Source organism: Lactuca serriola, chromosome 2 (assembly GCF_051521515.1).
Source record: "Lactuca serriola cultivar US96UC23 chromosome 2, Lser_US96UC23_V15, whole genome shotgun sequence".
Taxonomy (NCBI): Eukaryota; Viridiplantae; Streptophyta; class Magnoliopsida; order Asterales; family Asteraceae; genus Lactuca; species Lactuca serriola.
This window is the reverse complement of record NC_136409.1, coordinates 11,579,074-11,600,267: the sequence shown is the minus strand read 5'-3', so window position 1 is coordinate 11,600,267 and position 21,194 is coordinate 11,579,074. Positions and strand designations below refer to the sequence as shown.

The 21,194-nt window shown below is 39.2% G+C and overlaps 2 protein-coding genes and 1 pseudogene across 2 annotated transcripts; 2 read left to right on the top strand and 1 right to left on the bottom strand.

Moving 5' to 3' along the window:
- Nucleotides 1–134: 134 nt before the first annotated feature.
- Nucleotides 135–1,067, bottom strand: LOC145089024 (uncharacterized). The gene has a single exon (XM_079027525.1). The coding sequence runs from the start codon at nt 1,065–1,067 to the stop codon at nt 135–137; it is 933 nt and encodes a 310-aa protein (XP_078883651.1).
- Nucleotides 1,068–3,884: 2,817 nt separating this feature from the next.
- LOC145089023 (uncharacterized) lies at nt 3,885–8,410 on the top strand. Its single transcript, XM_079027524.1, has 5 exons — nt 3,885–3,905; nt 4,175–4,831; nt 6,582–7,244; nt 7,397–8,260; nt 8,387–8,410. Exons 1-5 carry the CDS (start codon nt 3,885–3,887, stop codon nt 8,408–8,410), a joined length of 2,229 nt encoding a protein of 742 aa, XP_078883650.1.
- Nucleotides 8,411–17,943: 9,533 nt separating this feature from the next.
- LOC145089022 (putative disease resistance protein At4g27220) lies at nt 17,944–18,860 on the top strand (annotated as a pseudogene).
- The last annotated feature ends 2,334 nt before the right edge of the window (nt 18,861–21,194 follow it).

Here is a 21,194-nt window from a genome sequence, read left to right as displayed (position 1 = left end):
TTTACATTCAAATGTCCATATCTTAGATGCCAAAGCCTGGCCTCATTATCACAACTAACTGTTAAGGCTTTATAATCTTTTGTAACATCGAGAGGGAACACTTGATTTTGAGTCATTTGGACAATAGCCATAAGCTACCCAGATTTCTTGTTAATTATAGAACACGTGTCATCATCAAATACCACACGATGTCCACTTCTCATTAGCTGTCCAACACTCAGTAAGTTGTATGCTAAATTTGGTACTAATTGAACATCATGAAGAACTTTAGTATTACCTTGCATGGTTTCGATAGTAATTGTACCTTCGCCTTTAACTTCAATCTTTCGGTCATTCCCAAGTTGGACTTCACTTTTCTTTGTTTCATCAAGATCTCGGACTGAAGATCTTGAACCAGACATGTGATTCAAGCATCCACTGTCTATATACCACACATGATCTGAAACATTAGTAGTTGTAGACATAGTCATAAATAACCTACCTTCTTCTTCCACCTTTTCAGTAAAGTTAGCTTTATTTTCATCTTTTTTCTTGGTCCAACAATCAGCTTCAACATGTCCAGACCTATTACAATACCGACATTGTAGGTTGCTCTTTTGGTAACATTGATCTGCAAAGTTTCCTCTTCCTCTTCTACGACCACAACCTCGAAAAGTGCCTCTTCCTTGCCCACGACCACCGGAAGAACCACCAGATTTTTCTGGCCTCCCTTTAGAAGAATTGCCTCTTACTTGGAATGCTTTCTCATCACCTTTTTCGCTGCCCCTGTTTAACCTTTCTTCGTGTGCAATCAAAGAACTCATCAACTCATCAAAAGTGTAAGTTGATAGGGCCTTAGATTCTTCAATCGCGACACCAACTTGATTAAATTCCTTGGTCAGGCTTCGTAGGACTTTGCTTACTATTGTTTCTTCACTAGCATTTTCACCATAAGTTTTCATGTGAATGACAAGTCCAGATACTCTAGAAAGAAATACTTGCACATATTCCTTTTCTTTCATAACCGAAGTTTCAAATTCACGACGAAGTGATTGAAGTTTCACAGTGATTACCTTTTTATCACCCATATATTCTTGCTTCAAAATTTCCCATGCCTCCGTGGATGTTGATGCTGCAGCATACGAGGAAATATTTCATCATCCAACGCCGATTGAATGTATAGAAGAGCCTTTGCATCCTTCTTATGAGTGTCCCACAACGGTTGATCTGGTTGAGCCGGTGTTGGAGTTGGCTCTGTTTATCCATTCTCCACCAATTCCCAAAGCTCCTGGGATTTGAACAAAGTCTTCATTTTTAGACTCCACAAATGATATTTTTCTCCTTTGAAGACTGGAATCAGAGGCTGAGTTGCAGAATTATTGTTGTTGCTTGCCATTACAATCTCTCTTAGGTGTTTCGCTCAATTACTCCTTTTTTTTGCTTGATAAAGAAAGAAGTAGATCAGAACCTGGAAGAGCTGTGATACCACTGTTGTATGTAAATAGGAGAAGAGGAAAAATAGATAATATTTCACTGCCATTTGAAACTGAGAACTTACAGAGCTTAAATAGGAAACAAAAACATGAACCGATCAAGATAAAAAGACAGACTAGGACTCTTGACTTTTGTAACTGAAAAACAACTTTTAAGACTCTACTAATGCAGTAATTAAAGACACATGGCAGTGATTATTTGAATCAATCTGGTGGATATGGTAGATGAAGTTGGAAGGGAGAGCTGATTTCAAAGACAGACAAACGCATCTTGATGTTGAATTTGTGTTTGTCGTCTTGCTCATATTCTGATAAGCCCCGGACTATACTGGTCTATAGCAGAAGGGCAAAAAGGGCAATTGAGTAATTCCTTCTTGTTATGTTGCTGATATTTGGATATGGGGTATTTTAGTCTTTTATTTTAATTTGTCAATTAGTGAGTCTAGCCAATCATGGTGGAAACTTTTGCTATGGGAGACCAACAATAGTGGTACTATGGTTTGTTGTCTGCCTTTGTGGTCCACTGTCCAGTCCTTGAGAGTATAAGTAGAATGTTCTTCCATTAGTTTTGGTAGCTAAGAATTATTACGAATTGAATTTGTTCTTTCTGATGCCCACATCTTGAATGATGGGAAATTACCTTAATATTATCAAGTATTTCTATTAGTCTGTGTTAGAATGTCTGAGATATAGGATAGATTCAACAAGGGTCTATCATATTCGCTTTCTTGATCTGTTCACTTAACAGTAGGGGCCGAGATAAGAAAAGAAGGGTTGGGAGTGGATTGTTGGTGGATACGATCGGTTCACATGGGATGTGGGATAGAAGGGGTGTGAGATTAACTGATGAAGTCGGATGGCTATGGTGGGCCCATTTTCATTTATATAAAACTATGGGTAAAATGGTCATTTTATACGTATTTAACCGTGTTCTCTTAATGGTGTAAGTCTTGCAGACCATAATCACAATGAAACATTGTCATAAGGACTTTTTTGCAATTTTGATCTTTCGGGGACAAGAACCAGAAAAATGCTTATCACAGGGACCATTTTTGTTGTTTCCTCTATTGTTTTTAATAGTGATGCCCAAGCTCGAACCCATTCATCATTTATATATATATATATATATATATATATATATATATATATATATATATATATATATATATATATATATATATATATATATATATATTAATAAGGGGTACCTGTGTCAGCTTCATATTTTTAACCAGTCAAAAAGGGTGATACATAAAAGCATAGGGACTTAGATTGTATGGAAACAGTTTGGACTTTGGAGACTTGGATGGGCAGATAAATTTTGTAAACTTAACTCTTTAATTAACTACCATTGCTTATTAACTCAATATCAAGCTAAACTCCGTCTCTAGTTGAAAATAATCCACATCTTAATTAAGATATCTTTTATTTTTGCATAGGAGCCCATAGCATCTTTTTATAATTTATCTGAAGGTAGGAATGAGCATATGACCCGTTGAACTAGACCGGACTGGAAAAAAACCGGTATCGAACCTGGACCAGACCGGAAATGCATTTAGTTGGGCTAGTTTTCGGTTTTTATTTTTTGCAAAAATCGGGTTTCGGGTTTGGACCGGACCATACCTGGAATAAACGTTCTTACCCGGACCGGACCGGAAACTAAGGTTATTTAATTTTTAATCGATGTAATCCCTATTCCCTACTCCATTAAGTTTGTCGATTTTTTTTTCGGGTCCAGCTCCTGTTTCTAGTTTGATCGCATTCTACGAGTACAAAAAAACCCTACTAAAATCTTATAGTCTATATTATTGATGACATACTTCTCTCTCTTTTTCAATGGTGATTGAAAATTAGATTGGTTCTGTGGAAGACAATCAAACTCAGTCCAATATGTTTTTGATGTTGTAATCATGTAATGTATTTTGCCATAACAGGACTTTGGAATGTTAATATATGTTGCCCTAAGAAAAACAAGGTAAAAATCAAATCATATAAATCGTCCTTAGTAAAGGAGCACTAGATAACATGTTGCGTGACTGCATGTGTCATTAATTACGATTTCTTAGTCAAAAAGACATTGAGTAAATAATAGTGAGCTTCATCATTTAATATATTTTCGTTACACGTATTTGGTATTCATAAGTCAGATACAAGAATTGTATAGAATTATATGTACGATTGCTTTAGGTAATGTCAAATGCTTTATGTTAATTTGCTTAGAATTACAACCCAATCAAGAGTTCAAGACCATATATTTATTTGTACTTTGCAAGTTGCAACTTATAACTATAAGTCTATAACTAGTCACAAAGAAAGATTTATGTATGTATGTCATATATGCGGTCCACAACCCAAAACCCAAATAAGTACCCGAAACCGGACCGAACCGCACCCGAACCCAATACACCTAAAATGGTCCGGTTTTCGGGTAAGGTAATTCAGTATTTTTGGTCTTCGGGTTTTTGGTCTTCGGGCCGGTTCGGTCTGGGTTCGGCCCGTTGCTCATCCCTATCTGAAGGTGAAAGATCCAACTATTTTAAATCAGTAAATGTTCCTTGAAAAAGTTATCTAAAATCAAAATAATCTTCTTCAAATCCAAAATTATAAGAGAGAAATGTGAATGGATGTGGAATTATAAATCATTAAAACAATTCAGTACTGACGTTACTAATTACATTTCTTGTTGGGATATATGTGTGCAGACTTATATTCAGGAAGAGACGTTACAAGAAGTCACTTGTACTAATATTTCTAGTGTTGTATTCCCATCCAGCCTCCTACACTCTTTTCATAACCTTTGTAATCTCAAATTGTGGAAATACGAAGGAGTGAAGGTGGTGTTTGAGATAGGGAGTGAGAGTCCAACAAGTAGAGAATTGGTAACAACTCACCATAACCAACAACAACCTATTATACTTCCCAACCTCGAGAAGTTGGATCTAAGGGATACGGACAGCTTGTATCATGTGTGGAAGTGCAGCAACTGGAATAAATTCTTCACTCATCCAAAACATCAATCAAAATCCCCATTCCACAACATCACAACCATATACATGGTCCGTTGCAGAAGCATTAAGTACTTGTTTTCTCCTCTCATGGCAGAACTTCTTTCCAGCCTAAAGAAAGTCTGGATAGAAAATTGTGATGGTATTGAAGAAGTTGTTTCAAACAGAGATGATGAGGATGAAGAAATGACTACATCTACCCACACATCCATCTTGTTCCCTCTGCTTGAGTCTCTCACTCTAGATAGACTGTACAATCTGAAGTGTATTGGTGGAGGTGGTGCCAAGGATGGGAACAATGAAATATCTTTCAACAATACCATTACAACTACCACTTTTCGTGATCAATTTGAGGTAAGCTTTTTACATATTCAATTATCTATTTAATTTCTTTGTTAATATCCATTTTTCTTTGTAATATGCTAAGAAAATCACCAAATCACATATAAAAGAGTTTAAACCCGTTACCTACCATGCAAACACAAGAATATGATTTGGAGGCATAAAAGGTTCCATTCATTTGAACATGTATTACCTTGTATTTGTTATCATAATTCATATCATTTACTTATATGATTTAGGGCATTCACAATGCATTTAACTCCATAGAGTTCAATGGATTGCCACATCATTTTTTATTCTCCATACAACTCTATCATTTTTTCCTACAATGCAATGAACCCTACAAAGTTCAATAGGAAGTTACAAAAACTAATTTTTAGTATATATTTTAGATTAAAAACTTTCATTTTTCCCATTAAAGAGTTCAATGGCCATTGAACTCCAAATCCATTGAATGCCAAGGTGGCATCTCACTATGGTAGAGTTTCATCCATTGATTGACAACTAGACATGCCACCTCATTAAACCCTCTCATTGAACTCATCATTGTGGATGCTCTTACTTTTTTATTTTTCTAATTAGAAAATGCACACACATCTAATTAGGTTTGCCATTCTATGTGAAATCCTCTATTGTTTATGTAACCAAGCATCTGAGATTGTTTTTCCATTTTCATAATTGTGTTTATTTTGGACAATATTTCCTTTTATAGTTGTAATTCCAACCAGTTATATCTTCAAGTCTTAATGTACATAATAATGCATTATATGTTACATATAATCATTAAACAATCAAATTTATTTTTCAACAAAATAGCTATTACCCAAACAGGTAATAGTTTTAAAAAAGAAATTTCACAAAGTAAATAAGCTAACCATAAACCATTACAAACCACAAAGATTAACCATTAACCATCATAATTTAAACATACACATGAAAATACAGATAATCAAGTCGCAAAAAATCTGTGTTGTGGGTTAATCCCACAAATCCCAGCATTGTACATACTACTTACTACATTTCTTTTCTGATATATACTACACTGTCAGCATGGATGACAAGTTGACCACAAATCCTAGCATGTCTATGATTGAAGTGCTAAATACACAAATCCCTGCATTAATTGTAGATGTACTTAAACTAAAAGAACATAAAAACACGCAAGTAACTTTTTCATACCGGATGCTGAATACATGTATTGAAATCATCTTCTTGTGACAATTTTGCTAATGTTGTTCTCCAATAATGACAAAAATCAAACCAAATCTTGAAAGACAAAGGTTAGTCATTAACAAATTATGACCAATTCATCACATTATGAAATATCATTTAATTCTCACATTATAACCAATTTAATGGTTACAGCTCCTACGACTAAAGGCTTGTCATTAAAATGTGAGGATCATGCAAGTATCCAGTTAAGTTTAGATAATAGGGACCATTAGGCGACAAGTATTGTAGGATAGAATAAAATAATTTATAATATTACCCAAAATTAATTTTTCTAATCATTTTTTTGTAAACATATGCTTTCTTGATTTGATTGAATTAGCATACCTATATTTTATTTGTATACTGGTATGTCTTTTATGGTCTCTTCAATAAATCCGACATTAATTATTAAACAAAAGAACAATTTTTGATGTGGAGAGCGGTCGTGTCATTTAGTATGATAAAAAAGCTAGATTTTGAATTAAATTTCTTATACAAAGGTTGTGCCTATAGTTTAATTTTACATTAAACTTTTCTATGTGTGTTGCAGTTGTCTGAAGCAGGTGGTGTTTCTTGGAGCTTATGCCAACACTCTAGAGAGATACATATATTTGGATGCAATGCATTGTCAAGTGTGATTCCATGTTATGCAGCAGGACAAATGCAAAAGCTTCAAGTGCTGAGAGTAGTGGCTTGCAATGGGATGAAGGAGGTATTTGAAACTCAATTAGGGACGAGCAGCAACAAAAACAACAAGAGTGGTGGTGATGAAGGAAATGGTGGAATTCCTAGAGTAAAAAACAATGTCATTATGCTTCCCAATATAAAGATATTGAAAATCAGATATTGCAATCATTTGGAACATATATTCACATTCTCTGCACTTGAAAGCCTGAGACAGCTGGAAGAGTTAATGATAGAGGATTGCAAGGCAATGAAAGTGATTGTGAAGAAGGAAGAAGATGCATCTTCTAAGAAGGTTGTGGTCTTTCCTCGTCTAACATCCATTGTATTGGTCAAACTACCAGAGCTGGAGGGTTTCTTCTTGGGGATGAATGAGTTCCGGTGGCCTTCATTTGATGAAGTTACCATCAAGAATTGCCCAAAAATGATGGTGTTTGCAGCTGGTGGGTCCACAGCTCCCCAACTCAATTATATACACACAGGATTAGGCAAACATACTCTTGATCAATCTGGCCTTAACTTTCATCAGGTATATATATTTCTTTAATTGGCATCATCTAATTAAGAAAGATATCATGCCAAGTAAATTTACTTTAACACATTCACACTAGTTTCAGTCCAAGTTTTTGTTTGACACATATAATATGCCTCTGGCTGGCGTTTTCTTTACTGGACTTGCAGACCACATCCCCGAGTTCACACGGTGCAACCTCGTGCCCTGCTACTTCAGAAGGGACAATTTGGTCTTTTCATAACATGATTGAATTATATGTGGAACGGAATTACGATGTTAAAAAGATTATTCCATCCAGTGAGTTGCTGCAACTGCAAAAGCTGGAAAAGGTTCATGTATGCAGCTGTGATGGGGTAGATGAGGTATTTGAAGCACTGGAAGCAGCAGGGAGAAATAGAAATAGAAATAGAAATAGCAGTAGTGGAAGTGCTTTTGATGAATCGTCACAAACTACTACTCTTTTCAATCTTCCAAACCTAACACAAGTAAAGTGGGAATATCTATGTGGTCTGAGGTATATATGGAAGAACAATCTGAGGTATATATGGAAGAACAATCAGTGGACAGCATTTGAGTTTCCAAACCTAACAAGAGTTCATATTAGTACTTGTAAAAGGTTAGAACATGTATTTACTAGTTCCATGGGTGGTAGTCTATTGCAACTCCAAGAGCTATGCATATGGAACTGCAGTCAGATGGAGGAGGTGATTGTTAAGGATGCAGATGCTGTTGAAGAAGACAAAGAGAAAGAATCTGATGGCAAGACGAATAAGGAGATACTTGTGTTACCTCGTCTAAAGTCCTTGATATTAAGTGGCCTTCCATGTCTTAAGGGGTTTAGCTTGGGGAAGGAGGATTTTTCATTCCCATTATTGGATACTTTGGAAATCTTCAACTGCCCAGCAATAACGACTTTCACCAAGGGAAATTCAGCTACTCCACAGCTAAAAGAAATAGTATTAGATTTGTGCTCATTTTATGCTGCAGGGGAAAAAGACATCAATTCCTCTATTATAAAGATCAAACAAGAGGTAAACTAGATCTTTCTTCCTTTAATAATTCTTAAACTACATTTGAAAAACTTCATGTAAATTTTTTTGTTATTCTCAAAAGCCGCAACCTATATTTTCAACTTTATATTTATGTACTTTATGCAGGAATTCAAACAAGACTCTGATTAATGTGAAGTAAATACTAGAGGTAAATTCTATTTACACGTCTCCTGATTGCCTATTAATTAATGCCCTTTTAGTTCATGATTTTTGGATGTATTCTTCATGATGATGTGAATGTTCTAATACCCCATTCATTGTTTGGTTGAATATTGATGACCAAAGGACTATATGTCAGGAAGAATAATCAAGGAAAAATTGTTCAACATATGAAGGACATTAAAGAAGAATAACATGGATGCTACGAAGATGTTGGGAAAACATATTAATCAAATAGCAAGCTACTCACTAATCTAAGTTTGTTGGTTGAGGATGTTGATTTTAATATTTTAAATTCGTTGGTATCATTATATGGGTTTATCAGTAGTGTTGATGGGATAATGAGCAACTTAACCTAAATTATGTTGTTGGTAAATGTTGGACTCAAGTAAGGAAAATTAGGAATGACTTGTGAAAAACATACGCAAAAGCAGGATTGAGATTTTCAATGAAAATATTATGAAACTGTAGTATATAAATAATTGCAACATAGATTTGTAGGGTTTCCTTGTGAGAGATTTGTAGTGTTCCTTTAGTAGTGAGGATAGAGCGTTGTTATTTGTGTTTTCTCTAGGGTGTTGTGATAGTACTTCATACAAATATGTGTAGGTGTGGAATGTAGTATGGGCCCGTACTACTGAAAGCACAGGACCCATACGCGTATCAGGGAAATCATGACCTCTAGGGTTGGGTTGAGAGTTGGTTCCCGGGATAGTGGGAAGTGTCTGAGAGTTTGGTGGTTTCTTTTCAGTATGTAGATTTTAGGGCATGTTGGGAGTGGATCCGAGTCAGGATCTGGTGCAGGAGAAGGAGTTGCGGACGGGTCAGTACCGCCTGAGGTTATCGGTCAGATGAGTACGCACGAGTTGGATGCGAGGATTAAGGAAATCCTGCATGATGAGGTTGCTGCATTGTTCCGGGCCGAGCTGCCGGAACTGTTTGGGTCGATCAAGACCGCCTTGGTGGAGTATTTTGATGAGCGCTATGCGGCTCTCATGGAGACGGCTGCCGCGGCGGCTATAGCAGCGGTAGGGGGAGGAGCTAATAGAGGTTTTCAGTATCGGGACTTCGATAATACTAAGCCTCCCACATTTGATGGAATCCAGGATCCGATCGTTGCTATGAGATGGTTATCAGACGTGAAGGGGTGGTTCTTCACATGTTCGTGCCCTGCTGATCAGAGGGTGAGGTGTGCTCTGAACCTGTTGAGGCTCGGGGCAAAGGATTGGTGGAGATTGACCATGGGGTCATACTCAGATGCGCAGAGGGCTGCGATTTCATGGGATCGGTTCAGAGAGATGTTCAGCACTCGTTATGTTCCGCAGGTCGAGGAGAGGTTGGCTCAGGAGTTCCTGGAGCTGAAGCAGGATACGGAGTCGGTGACGGAAATCACCAGGACGTTTACTGAGAGGGCGATGTTTTGCCCTGAGTTCGCTTCAGAGCAGGCTCAGATGTCCCGATATCTGAGTATGCTAAAGAGGGACATCAGGCAGTTTGTGTCTGCGCAGAGGTGTGAGACCTTGTTAGAGTTGCAGGAGGCCGCCAGGCGGCGTGAGTTAGAGATTGAGTTGCAGATGCATGAGCTGAGGCAAGCTCCGGTTCAGTCGGAGCTGGTGACGAAACGGTCTAAGACCGTTGATTCCAGGATGGGAGATCAGGGTAGCCACGTCTGTGGAAAGTGCGGAAGGGGTCACGTCGGAGTTTGTCGGTCCGGTGGTGCATGCCGCAAGTGCGGAAAGGAGGGGAATTATGCGAGGGATTGTTGGTAGTCAGTGCCGGTTCGGGATTTGAGGATCTGTTATCATTGTCATCAGGTTGGACACTTGAGGGTCAACTGTCCACAGCTTGCTGTAGGACCGGTGCAGGCTCCAGCACCGGCCACATTGAGGATCACAGGTGGAGGTCAGGGTGGAGCAGAGCCCCCAAGGGCTTATGGTCGTGCTTTTCAGTTTGCAGCGGAGGAGGTTAGAGCAGTGTCGGATGCTGCTACGGGTATGTTTCTTCCTTGTTGTCTTGTTTATGATTATTGTGGAGTATCGTTTATCGGCTAGTCTCGATGGATGGTTATGGATTTGCATCGGGTTTTCGTGTGGGATCCGTTGTTCCTTGAGGGTTTGGCGAGTTGTGTTTCGGGTTTTCGTTTTGGTATCCGTTGTTCCCTGAAGGTTTGATATGGTTATGGATTAGTGCTTCGGGCTATCGTTGACCAACTTTGTGAGGTTTAGTGGCGGATGCGGTGTTGGTTTGATTGTCGGGTAGCTTCTGCAGTTTGAGTAATGGATGTTTGAAGATTGGGTTCCTTTCGAGCGGAATGTTCAGTGTGGAAAAATGATTTTGATGAAGGTTGCTAGTGCTGGTGGGAAGCAATCTGTGTGTAAGTGTTGGGTTTCTGCAAGGTTGTTTTGGGAGGGCGGTGATGGCGACCGGTGGTTGATAGTTAGTGCCGAAGTGGGGGAGAATTGAAGAATTCTCCGGGAGATCGATGAGTATTTGAGGGTGCTTAGCTGTTGGGAATCATCGGTGTTCTGTCAGTCCAAAGTATAGGCTGATAGGAGCGAGTTTCGGGCATGCGGGGCGGGATACAGACCTAGGGCATTTGATTGTGGAGGGCCAGGGAGCAGGCCGGGATCCGGTATGTATGATGGAGTTAGAGTTTGGAACCCCTAGAGGGCTAGAACGGTATGCATGGGAGGATTTCCCGGAGAGATAGCTCGGAATGATGAATGCTAGTTGAGCGGTCCGGATAGACTAAAGGCCGGTAGGCGTACCAGTTAGGCCGAAGGCTCGGAGGACGGTCCAGCTAGACTGAAGGCACTGAGAGCGGTCCAGATTGGCTGAAGGTTCTGAGAGTGGTCCAGATTGGTTGAAGGCCTGGTGAGGCGGTCCAGTCATGCTGAAGACTCTGCGAGTATTGTTGGATCGGTTCGAGGATATGTGTTGTGTATGTTGCAGTGTGATTGCATTAGAAGGTCTGGCCCCGGGTAGTGATCTTGATTAGTTGAGATAGTGCATGGGCTTGAGAGTCCCTGCGATGAGAGTCAGAGTATGTGTGTTGGATGGATAGCGGATACGCTATATAAAGGGTGGTGTAGCGTTGGGCGAGCACCGGGACACTTGTCGGAGTGACAATGTGGCCAAGTGGATTCCTTGGTAAAGGAAAAGAGAGAGGTGTGTAACTCCGGGAGGGAGTGCAAGTTCACGGAAGTGAAAGCGGCAGAGCAGAGTTATGATTTGAGTAATTTGAGTATGGTTATTGAGCAGTGTGTTTGCGGCAGTGGGATAAAAGCTCATCCGATTGGGATGTCTGCTGAGGTTGCGGAGGGAATTCCGCAGGTGTAGAGCCAAGAGGCTCGGAAGGGATGCAGGGAGAGAGTCTTGGGCTCTCAGTGTGATTCTGATCAGGGTATTGGGTATGTATTAGTGGTTCATCCGGGGGGATGTTTGAGGATATCATCAGTGTATCGGGTTTTCCCAACCTGAGGGTGCTAGAGCTAGTTCAACATGTGTGTGTGATTGCAAGAGGAGAACTCGTGGGAGTTGCTCCGGGATTGAAGAATGGGTCTTTCTGTCGTCATGGATTGGATAGAGTGGGATTCGGATCGGGAATCGGGTGGTGCATGGTTATTTATAGCTCATATGGGTCGAGTAATGGTTGTGATTTGGAGCAGTGTTGCATCATGAGTGGTACTCAGTTGTTGTGTGTGGTTACTAGAAGGTAAAGCTGGTGCCCGGTTTAAGACGGTGGTCAAGACACTGTAAGGAAAGAGAAAGTGAGTTTGAGTTTTGTTGGGTATGCCTTGAGGGACCTGGTCCGGTTAAGGCTAGGTGGCGCGTCGTGGGAGTATTTTGGAGTTGAGTTGTCGTAGGCTTCGAGGATGAAGCCTAATTTAAGTGGGGGAGAATTGTAACATCCCGAAATATCAAGAGTAGAGTTGAAGGGCTAAAAGAGTAAATTGGGAAAGAGTGACTCGGCGAGTCCATGGGTGGACTCGGCGAGTAGAGTCACGACTTGGTCGCGTGTTAAGTAGCCGACTCGGCGAGTCAATGAGATGGACTCGGCGAGTAGGCGCTGAGTGGAGAAAACCCTAATTCTCGGGGTTGAGCCCTATATAAAGAACATTATGTTTTCTCCCCAACCTCCTTATCACCCCCTTGAGTCCCAGAAACCCTAATTTCGTGGAGAAACCCCATTGTTGAGCAAATTGGAGCTTAGAGAGGTGGTTGTTGAAGAGATTCTAAAGAAGAAAAGGCTTGGATCAAAGGTCTTTGCAAAGATTAGGGGTAATCTTCTCTTGGAGCTTCCTTTTGAGGCATCTTTCCATTGTTTGAGCTGCTATTGTCTAGATTCTTCATTTTTGGGGGTGTTGAGATCATATCTTTTGGTGTTTTGGAGTTTAGAGGTTAGATCTGAGGTTGCTACCTCAGATCTGGAATGGAGAAGGTTTGGAATGCCTGAAAGTCCCTGTGTTTGAGTATGTAGTAGCGCTATCTTGTCCCAAACCCCAAACCCTAGAGTAAAATGCCTAGATCTTCATGGATTCACGTAAAGATTGCCACTTTACGTGATGGATGGCCTTAGGAGAAGTAGATCTATGTTTTGGATCAATTGCATGGCCTGGAGTGCTTCTGTATGGATTCAGACCGATGGTACTCGGCGAGTCACATAGGTGGACTCGACGAGTTGCTTGAAGAAAGTCTGGAACTCGACGAGTTAGAAGAACAACTCGGCGAGTTTGATGAAGATGGCCTGGAACTCGGCGAGTTGGAAGAACAACTCGGCGAGTAGGTTGAAGATAGCCTTAGGCTCGGCGAGTCTGTTCTTGGACTCGGCGAATCTTGTCGAAGAGTCCCAATATCTTCTGGTTGAGTCGAGAATCGGCGAGTCAAGGGATGACTCGGTGAGTTGTGAGCGAGTGGACTCAGAGTTGTTGGACTCGACGAGTCTCGGGGTGACTCGGCGAGTTAGGTCGCGGATTGAGGGAAGTTCTGAGTTTGGGGACTCGGCGAGTCATCGGGTTGACTCGGCGAGTAGAGTCAGTCAGGGGTTGACTTTGACCATTGTCCAAAGGGTTGACCAGTTGTCTTCCAGGGGTATTTTGGTAATTAAGGGTATTTATTGAGTTGAGTGTTTTGTTGTTTAGTGGAGGAGTTCGTGTCAGAGTTGGAGCAGCGGGATCTTATCCTTTCAGTCGGCAGTTTTGAGGTGAGTTATCCTCACTATATTAACAGGGTCTAAGGCACCAAGGCCGACCCTTTTATCGGATTGAGATCCGGGTATCTGTTGTTATGTTATTACTTGATATGTTAGCATCCTGGTATTTAGGATGGTATTCGATAGAGACCTGGTTAAGGTCGGTATCCTGGTATGTAGGGTGAGGTTATGCTAGTGACCGGTTAGGTCGATATCCTGTTAGAGTATGTTGTGTTATGTGATCTGCTAGATCGGTTTGCCTGAATATGAATTGTTATGTGATTGTATGTTTATGTGCACATGGTTGTTGGACTGGAGTTGGGTTGAGGCGGGTCCTGCTTCGTGCTATAGGCTAAGATACCCAAGGCGGACCGGTTATTTCGAAGGCCCAGCGAGCGGTCCGGATATGTTGTAGGCCCCACGAGGGCTGACCAGACGTGCCGAGGCTCGGAGAGTGGACCAGGCCGACTGAAGGCCCGATGCGGGCGGACCAGTCATACTGTAGACTCAGACTCGAGGGCGGACCAACCACACTGCAGACTCGAGGTACATGATTGGACACGGAGGGTGGACCAGGTGGACTGAAGGCCCAACAAGGCGGACCAGTCCCACAGTAGACCCGATATGCATGACTGTTCTATGATTCGTTATGAGATAGCATGTTATGTGTATGGTATATGTGGTTGGTATTTTGGGGGTATCTCACTAAGCTTTCGGGCTTACAGTTGTGGTTTAATGTTTTTCAGGTTCTTCAGGAGACTGTGGCAAGGCAAAGGCGTGATCGTACCGTTCCTCGCGTTTATGTATTATGAAATGAACCTGGGAATACTCTGATAAATAATGTATTGAAAACCTTTTTGTAATAATGTTATTAAAATGGATTGTTTTGAAAAATTTTAATTGGTTAGATTTTTCGGTCGTTACACAACTTCTATTGCTTGTGTCGCAAGAATGATTGCCTCTTCATCATACTCACATATCATTCTTCCTTCATTTTCGATAATCATATTATGCAATATTATACATGCATACATGACTTCATGCATTTTTTTCTTGCTGAAATAAGTTGTTGGTTTGTTCAATATAAACCAACGTTTCTTGAGAGCTCCAAAAACCCGCTCGACATCCTTCCTGGCTCTTTCTTGAGCTGTCTTGAATTTTTACCGACGAATATCATTCGGACACGTAAACGGTTTAACAAAAACTGCATACTCAGGATAGATCCCATAAACTAGATAATAACCATATTTATATGGTATTCCACGCAATTGGAAAGAAGAATTTGTTGCAGATCCATCATATATGTTGTTAAATATAGGTGAACGATTAAGAACGTTAATATCGTTGAGGGATCCAAGGAACTAAAAAAAGCATGCCAAATCCATTGATCTTGTGATGCCACCGCTTCAAGTATGACCGTTGGATGCCCATGATCACCTCGGGTAAGTTGACCATGGTGTGAGGCATGACAATTTTGTCATGCCCAATGTAGACAATCTAATCTTCCTAACATTCAAGGAAAGCCATGAACGCTTGGTGACGATGTCTATACTTGTAGAATGCTTGGTGACGATGTCTGTGTATCCATACAACGCTTGTCTCCCATGCAGTAGCGGACGTAGAAAGTTTGAGAAGTGGTGATACCCAAAAAAATTCCAAACAAATCTAAAATAATAGTGACACTCATATTTCAAGACGTTGAACCTAATCGAATTTTTTTTTTTTTTTTACATTGACGACCGGAATCGGGATTGTGACCAGGGACCCCTCCGAGCTCCACATAAATCTGCCAATGCTCCCATGCTCTTTAATCTTGGTGTCATCGCACCCATATCTGGCCAACATCATGTTCATGTTGTTGCTAACTCCCCAAATGTGTACCCATCTTTGACATCCCCTTGCTACCATCAACATGTTCTCGCTGCTGCCCCTCGTTGTCACCCATCCCTTTTGCTATTACCACCACTCACTCCATAGACCGTCCATTTGTGTAGTGTGTTATTACTGTTTTTCTCACAAAACAAGATGTCGATTCTCTAGGTGGCATTTTTGTCTCACACTGACAATGAACTCCGTCTTTCCCTAACTTAATAGAATTAGGGGAAGAACTTCAACAATCCTTCTTGCTAACAAGTAATACTCATTGGGCAATTCATTAACTAGTGGACCTCATTTTTTTTTTTTGTTGCACAGTCAATACTAGTGAGATAAAATAGACAAATATCATATAGGTTAGGAATGTAGGTCCAAAATAGCAGTCCCAAAAGCTACGCATATATAGACCGAAATATCTTCTGACATTTGAATATGGATATATATGGTGATACTTTTCGTTGCAGATTTTAGGTCAATTTTTAAGCAATATAACTGGGCTAACCCATTGGCTATTTTAGTCCAAAAATATGAAATGGATTCCTTTCTAATAGGCACGCACGCACATCTGGCAATCGGTATCACTCTAATTTGAAGACCTAGTCAACTTCATTACCGTTCAGTCGTTACTTCTGAGTACACCAAGTTCAAGTTCCAACTTCCAACGTCACTTTTTTCTTTCCTAGATTCAGATTCCACTCTGATTCTGCAACAAAGGTGAGCTTGATCAGGGGGCTGTAGCTCTTGAATCTAGCTGGATTATTTTTGACACACCATACACGTATCAGGCTGCTCATCCTGAAATACTGCTTTCCACACTGTTGTATCATCGCCTCTAGGAAATTAAGTTTCTTTCTTGGCTCTGTTACTGAATCAGTACCTTTGCAACTTGCTCATTATCAGCTGATCCGTATTTTACATTTCTTTTGAAGAATAATAGGTACTCAGTGTAACTTTCTGATGAGATTGATGTTACAGATGCCTCATTAAAATCCATATTTGTGAAGGGATCCGGGCTAGTTTTTAAGGGATTTGCTACAGCAGCATCCCACAAAAGATCTTTTTCCCATTTCCCTCAGTCGCTCAAGATCTATCCACCTTTATATATGTTATTAATGTTGGGATAATCGAGAAAAAAACTGGAGAGATTTAGCCCAGGGGCATTTTAGGAAAGTTTACTTTTTATGCGTTTTATGTGTTTGAGTAAGACTCTTTTAGAATTAGTATAAGTAGGGGTATTACGTGCTTTGTTTTATTATTCCAGAACAAGTTTTTCAGTCAATAATTACTTAGTCTCCAAGTTATAGTTGTTCCTTTGCTTACTTCCCCTGTTCGTTCACTTCTGTCATGTTCTTCTGTTTCATTCAACTAAGTTCACAAGGTGTAAATTAGAAGCAGCCTCTATTTCTTCCTGTTAGTACCTTTGTGAATAAGTTACAGAAGACATGAAGCAGGTCCTTTTGATTACTTAAACAATAACCTCTCTCCTGTTATCTTTGTGCCTCTATTCAGATCTGTTTTTTATCCTTCTTTTGTTTGAATTTCTTGTGCAAAAGGGCACAAGTTGAACTTGCAAGTTTCCAGTTAAAGTCTTCCATGCATTTTAAAATAATCATATTTTGGTATTTTTTATAATTAATCAATGATAAACCATTTTCTTGATTCCTATTACTATATAATCTAGCTTTATTTTTTAAAAAACTTTATCTTTAAGTTCATTGTAGATTATGGGATGGACTTATATTACGATTACATCATCGGTCTATCGGACAACGCTAATCAAACCTTACTCAATGCAATGAATCTAGGATGCATTTGAATGCTCAATCCATTACAAATTTTCATCCAATTTCATCTGACAAATTGTTGGTTACTATGTAGACACTTCCGCAAAGAAGAATTTCCTGCAATGGATGTTGTCAGTGCCATTCTTAAACCAGTTGCCGAGACACTTATGGAACCTGTTAAGAAGCATCTAGGCTACCTCATTTACAGCACAAAACATGTGAGGGATATGAGTAGCAAAATGAGGGAGTTAAATGCAGCAAGACATGCCGAAGAAGACCACTTGGAGAGGAACACTAGAACTCGTCTTGAGATTTCATCTCAGGTTAGGAGTTGGTTGGAAGAAGTAGAAAACATCGATGGAAAAGTACAAACCGTTCCTAGTGATGTGGTTGCTTGTTGCAGTCTCAAGATTAGACACACAGTTGGAAGGGAAGCCTTCAAGCTAATTGAGAAGATTGATAGTGCCACAAGACAACACTTTTTGATCGCATGGACTGATCAGCCCATTCCTTTGGGAAAAATTGATACCATGAAGGCATCCACCTCCACACAAAGAGAAAAAACATTTACACAAGCACTGAAAGCACTTGAATCAATCAACACATCCCACATGATAGCGTTATGTGGGATGGGCGGAGTGGGTAAGACCACAATGATGCAAAGGTTGAAGAAGGTTGCTAAAGAAAATAGAATGTTCAATTATAGGTTGAGGCAGTTATAGGGGAAAAGACGGACCCAATTGCTATTCAACAAGCTGTAGCGGATTACCTTTGTATAGAGTTAAAAGAAAGCACTAAACCGGCAAGAGTTGATAAGCTTCGTGAATGGTTCAAGGCCAACTCTGGAGAAGGTAAGAATAAGTTCCTTATAATACTTGATGATGTTTGGCAGTCCGTTGATCTGGAAGATATTGGTTTAAGTCCTTTTCCAAATCAAGGTGTCGACTTCAAGGTCTTGTTGACATCCCGAGACAGGCATGTTTGCATAGTGATGGGGGTTGAACATAATTCGATTCTTAATGTGGGACTTCTAATAGAAGCAGAAGCACAAAGTTTGTTCCAGCAATTTGAGCCCGAGCTCCATAAGATAGGGGAAGATATTGTAAGGAAATGTTGCGGTCTACCTATTGCCATCAAAACCATGGCATGTACTCTTAGAAATAAAAGAAAGGATGCATGGAAGGATGCAGTTTCACGTTTAGAGTACCATGACATTCATAGTGTTGCGCCTAAAGCCTTTGAAACAAGATACCATAATCTCCACGACAAGGAGACTAAATCCGTGTTTTTGATGTGTGGTTTGTTTCCTGAAGACTTCGATATTCCTACCGAGGAGTTGATGAGGTATGCATGGAGCTTAAAGATATTTGATAGAGTTTATACGATTAGACAAGCAAGAAACAGGCTCAACACCTGTATCGAGCGACTGGTACAAACAAATTTGTTAATTGAAAGTGATGATGGTATGCACGTCAAGATGCATGATCTTGTTCGTGCTTTTGTTTTGGGTATGTTTTCTGCAACCGAGCATGCTTCATTTCTGCAACGGCATAGGATTGCATGGGAATAGATTCACAAGATTATCACAACCTATCAGTTTAATGATTCTTAAAAGATTGTTGCTTTCTTCATTTCTACGAACAAAATCTGTGTCAGTCTTGATTGAACTTTAGCCTTATTCCTAATCTTTGCCACCCAAGAGAAAAGATCTGATTGAACTTAAGCCTTATTCCTAGTCTTTGCCACCCAAGAGAAAAGATAAGAAAGTGAATACATCTCAATAGTCTTCAACAAGTAATTTTAAAAGTTTTGAAAGAGTTTCAAACCCAACGAACTAAAATTGCATTATCATAAATCAAACTATTCAAGTTGAGTTCATCTTTGCATCGAGGATAGACAAATTCACAGGTTTTGCTTCTCTGATTTGAGGTATTAAGTTGTTGACCTAACTTTCTATATATCGAGTACAAGTGGATGAACGTGGTATTTTGTTGCATAAAAGGGTGAGGGCTTAATGCATTCATGATGGTGCACTTGTTTTCAAGTATTTATGTGTACATTAGTGACTTGTTTATGCATTTGTGGTGATAAATGGGTGAAAAAGGGATCTCATGGAAAATGCTGTTAAAGGAGGCTTGGAATGATCTATAACAATGATGTTTAGGGTCTATTTTGAATATAGGATTAGTGTTTATCATCTGTTGGATATAAGATTAGTGTTTTAATGAAACTGGATTTCCACCTTGGATGATAAAAGTGTTGAATGCAAAGTGTTAATCTGTAATATGACAAAAGTTAATTTTCATTCATCATGAAAATTAAATGCAAAAAGAATAACAAATTTAGTCCATATTATCTAAATAAAAATTGATTCTTGTTTTCTCGAATATGTTCATTCAGGCATAAAATCAAACATCTAATGTGCGTCAAACAAAGGGTGGGTTGTTACTTGTTACTCGTTCACTCACCTGCTTTACTTTACTGAGACATTACATCAAACACCTGGTGTGAGTGAATCAAGGGGTAGGAATCTGATACATCGAGATTTCTCTACTTCTTGTTATGATCATCAGCTTCAAAACCAAAAAAAACCATCAGTTAGTGATAACTGCAACCAGAAGAATCAATTTTAGAAAAATGATCCTTGAAATTAAGAGAGAACAGAAAGATTAGAGTGAAAAAAGATACGTATTTATTAGTATATCTTCTCTTGCAACACTGCAATATCAATAATATCATAACCAACTGCATAACTTACCAAGGGTAAGATAACAAAACGAATACATCTCAACAGACACTGCTGGCTATTTGTATAAACAGAAAGGATGAAAGGATTATGGAATCAGGCCTTGTGATGAGGGTATGCTTCCTAAATAAAAAGGGCTACTTTTGGGAAGTCAAAAATCCTTCTCGAATTAAATTATTTTTTGAGAGTTTATGAATTTATAAGTTTATTACCAAATAAAGAAACAGGTTACATAAAATAAAAATAGACAATTGGATCTTGATTATAAACTTATAATAAAAGTCTATGAATGTTCATTTTGAAAATCATGCTTTTCAAGTTAAAAAAGTGATTAAGAGCATTTTCTTCTACCAACAATTTACACTTTCCTTATAATCTAAAGATTGTTGCTAAGATTTATAATTTTGATTTTAACATTTCAAATACCCTAACTTTCCCTGCAGTTGAATATTATAAGATCTCTTCCATCAGTTCAGATCAAATGAAAAAAGTTTCCTGTGTGCCTGATACTGATTTGTGGTGTAGGCATTCGCTGCATGAATCATTTGATCAATAAATTATAAGTGATATGGTTTGATCTGCTTTGTTTGATTCAATTACACATAAAATTCACCAAAAAAAGGGGAAATCTTTTGAAGAAGGAAAAACTGTGAATTTGGGAAATGTACTTTACTTTACTTTTTTACCAACATATAACAGCAACGTACTTATAGTTTTTTACCATGATAACAACATACTCACATTAGCTATTAATAGCAATGTGCTTTAATTTTTTACCGATAATTACAACATATTACAAAGGAGTAGGATCAAATGAGAACGCCTAAAAGGTTGAAAACGCGAGAACAGATCTGGATAATCTAAATACTAAGATCTATGGTTACTATTAAATGGGGGATTTATGAAAAATTCTAAAAGTACTGGCATTTAAGTGTAACATTTGAATGGTCAGAAGGGCATAATAAGAATTGCAAATTTACCTAATTCCTATAATTTCTCACCCTCACCTCTTACCTTTCTTATTCTCATATCTATATCCTCTCTCTCTCTAGGGTTTCATAAGATGCACCGACTGTGACAACCATAGCTGACCCTCCCCTGAGTCTAAACAACATCACTTGCAAGAGGATTCAGAGAAAGAGAAAGAGAGATCGAGAA

What these genes read in the sequence shown, in the direction of transcription:
- LOC145089024 (XM_079027525.1), bottom strand. Translation starts at nt 1,067, where the DNA reads ATGGGTGATAAAAAGGTAATCACTGTGAAACTTCAATCACTTCGTCGT.
- LOC145089023 (XM_079027524.1), top strand. Translation starts at nt 3,885, where the DNA reads ATGGTCCGGTTTTCGGGTAAG. An exon ending in TGGTCCGGTTTTCGGGTAAG is followed by an intron (nt 3,906 to 4,174) that starts GTAATTCAGTAT and finishes ATATGTGTGCAG; the next exon opens with ACTTATATTCAGGAAGAGAC. An exon ending in CTGGCCTTAACTTTCATCAG is followed by an intron (nt 7,245 to 7,396) that starts GTATATATATTT and finishes CTGGACTTGCAG; the next exon opens with ACCACATCCCCGAGTTCACA.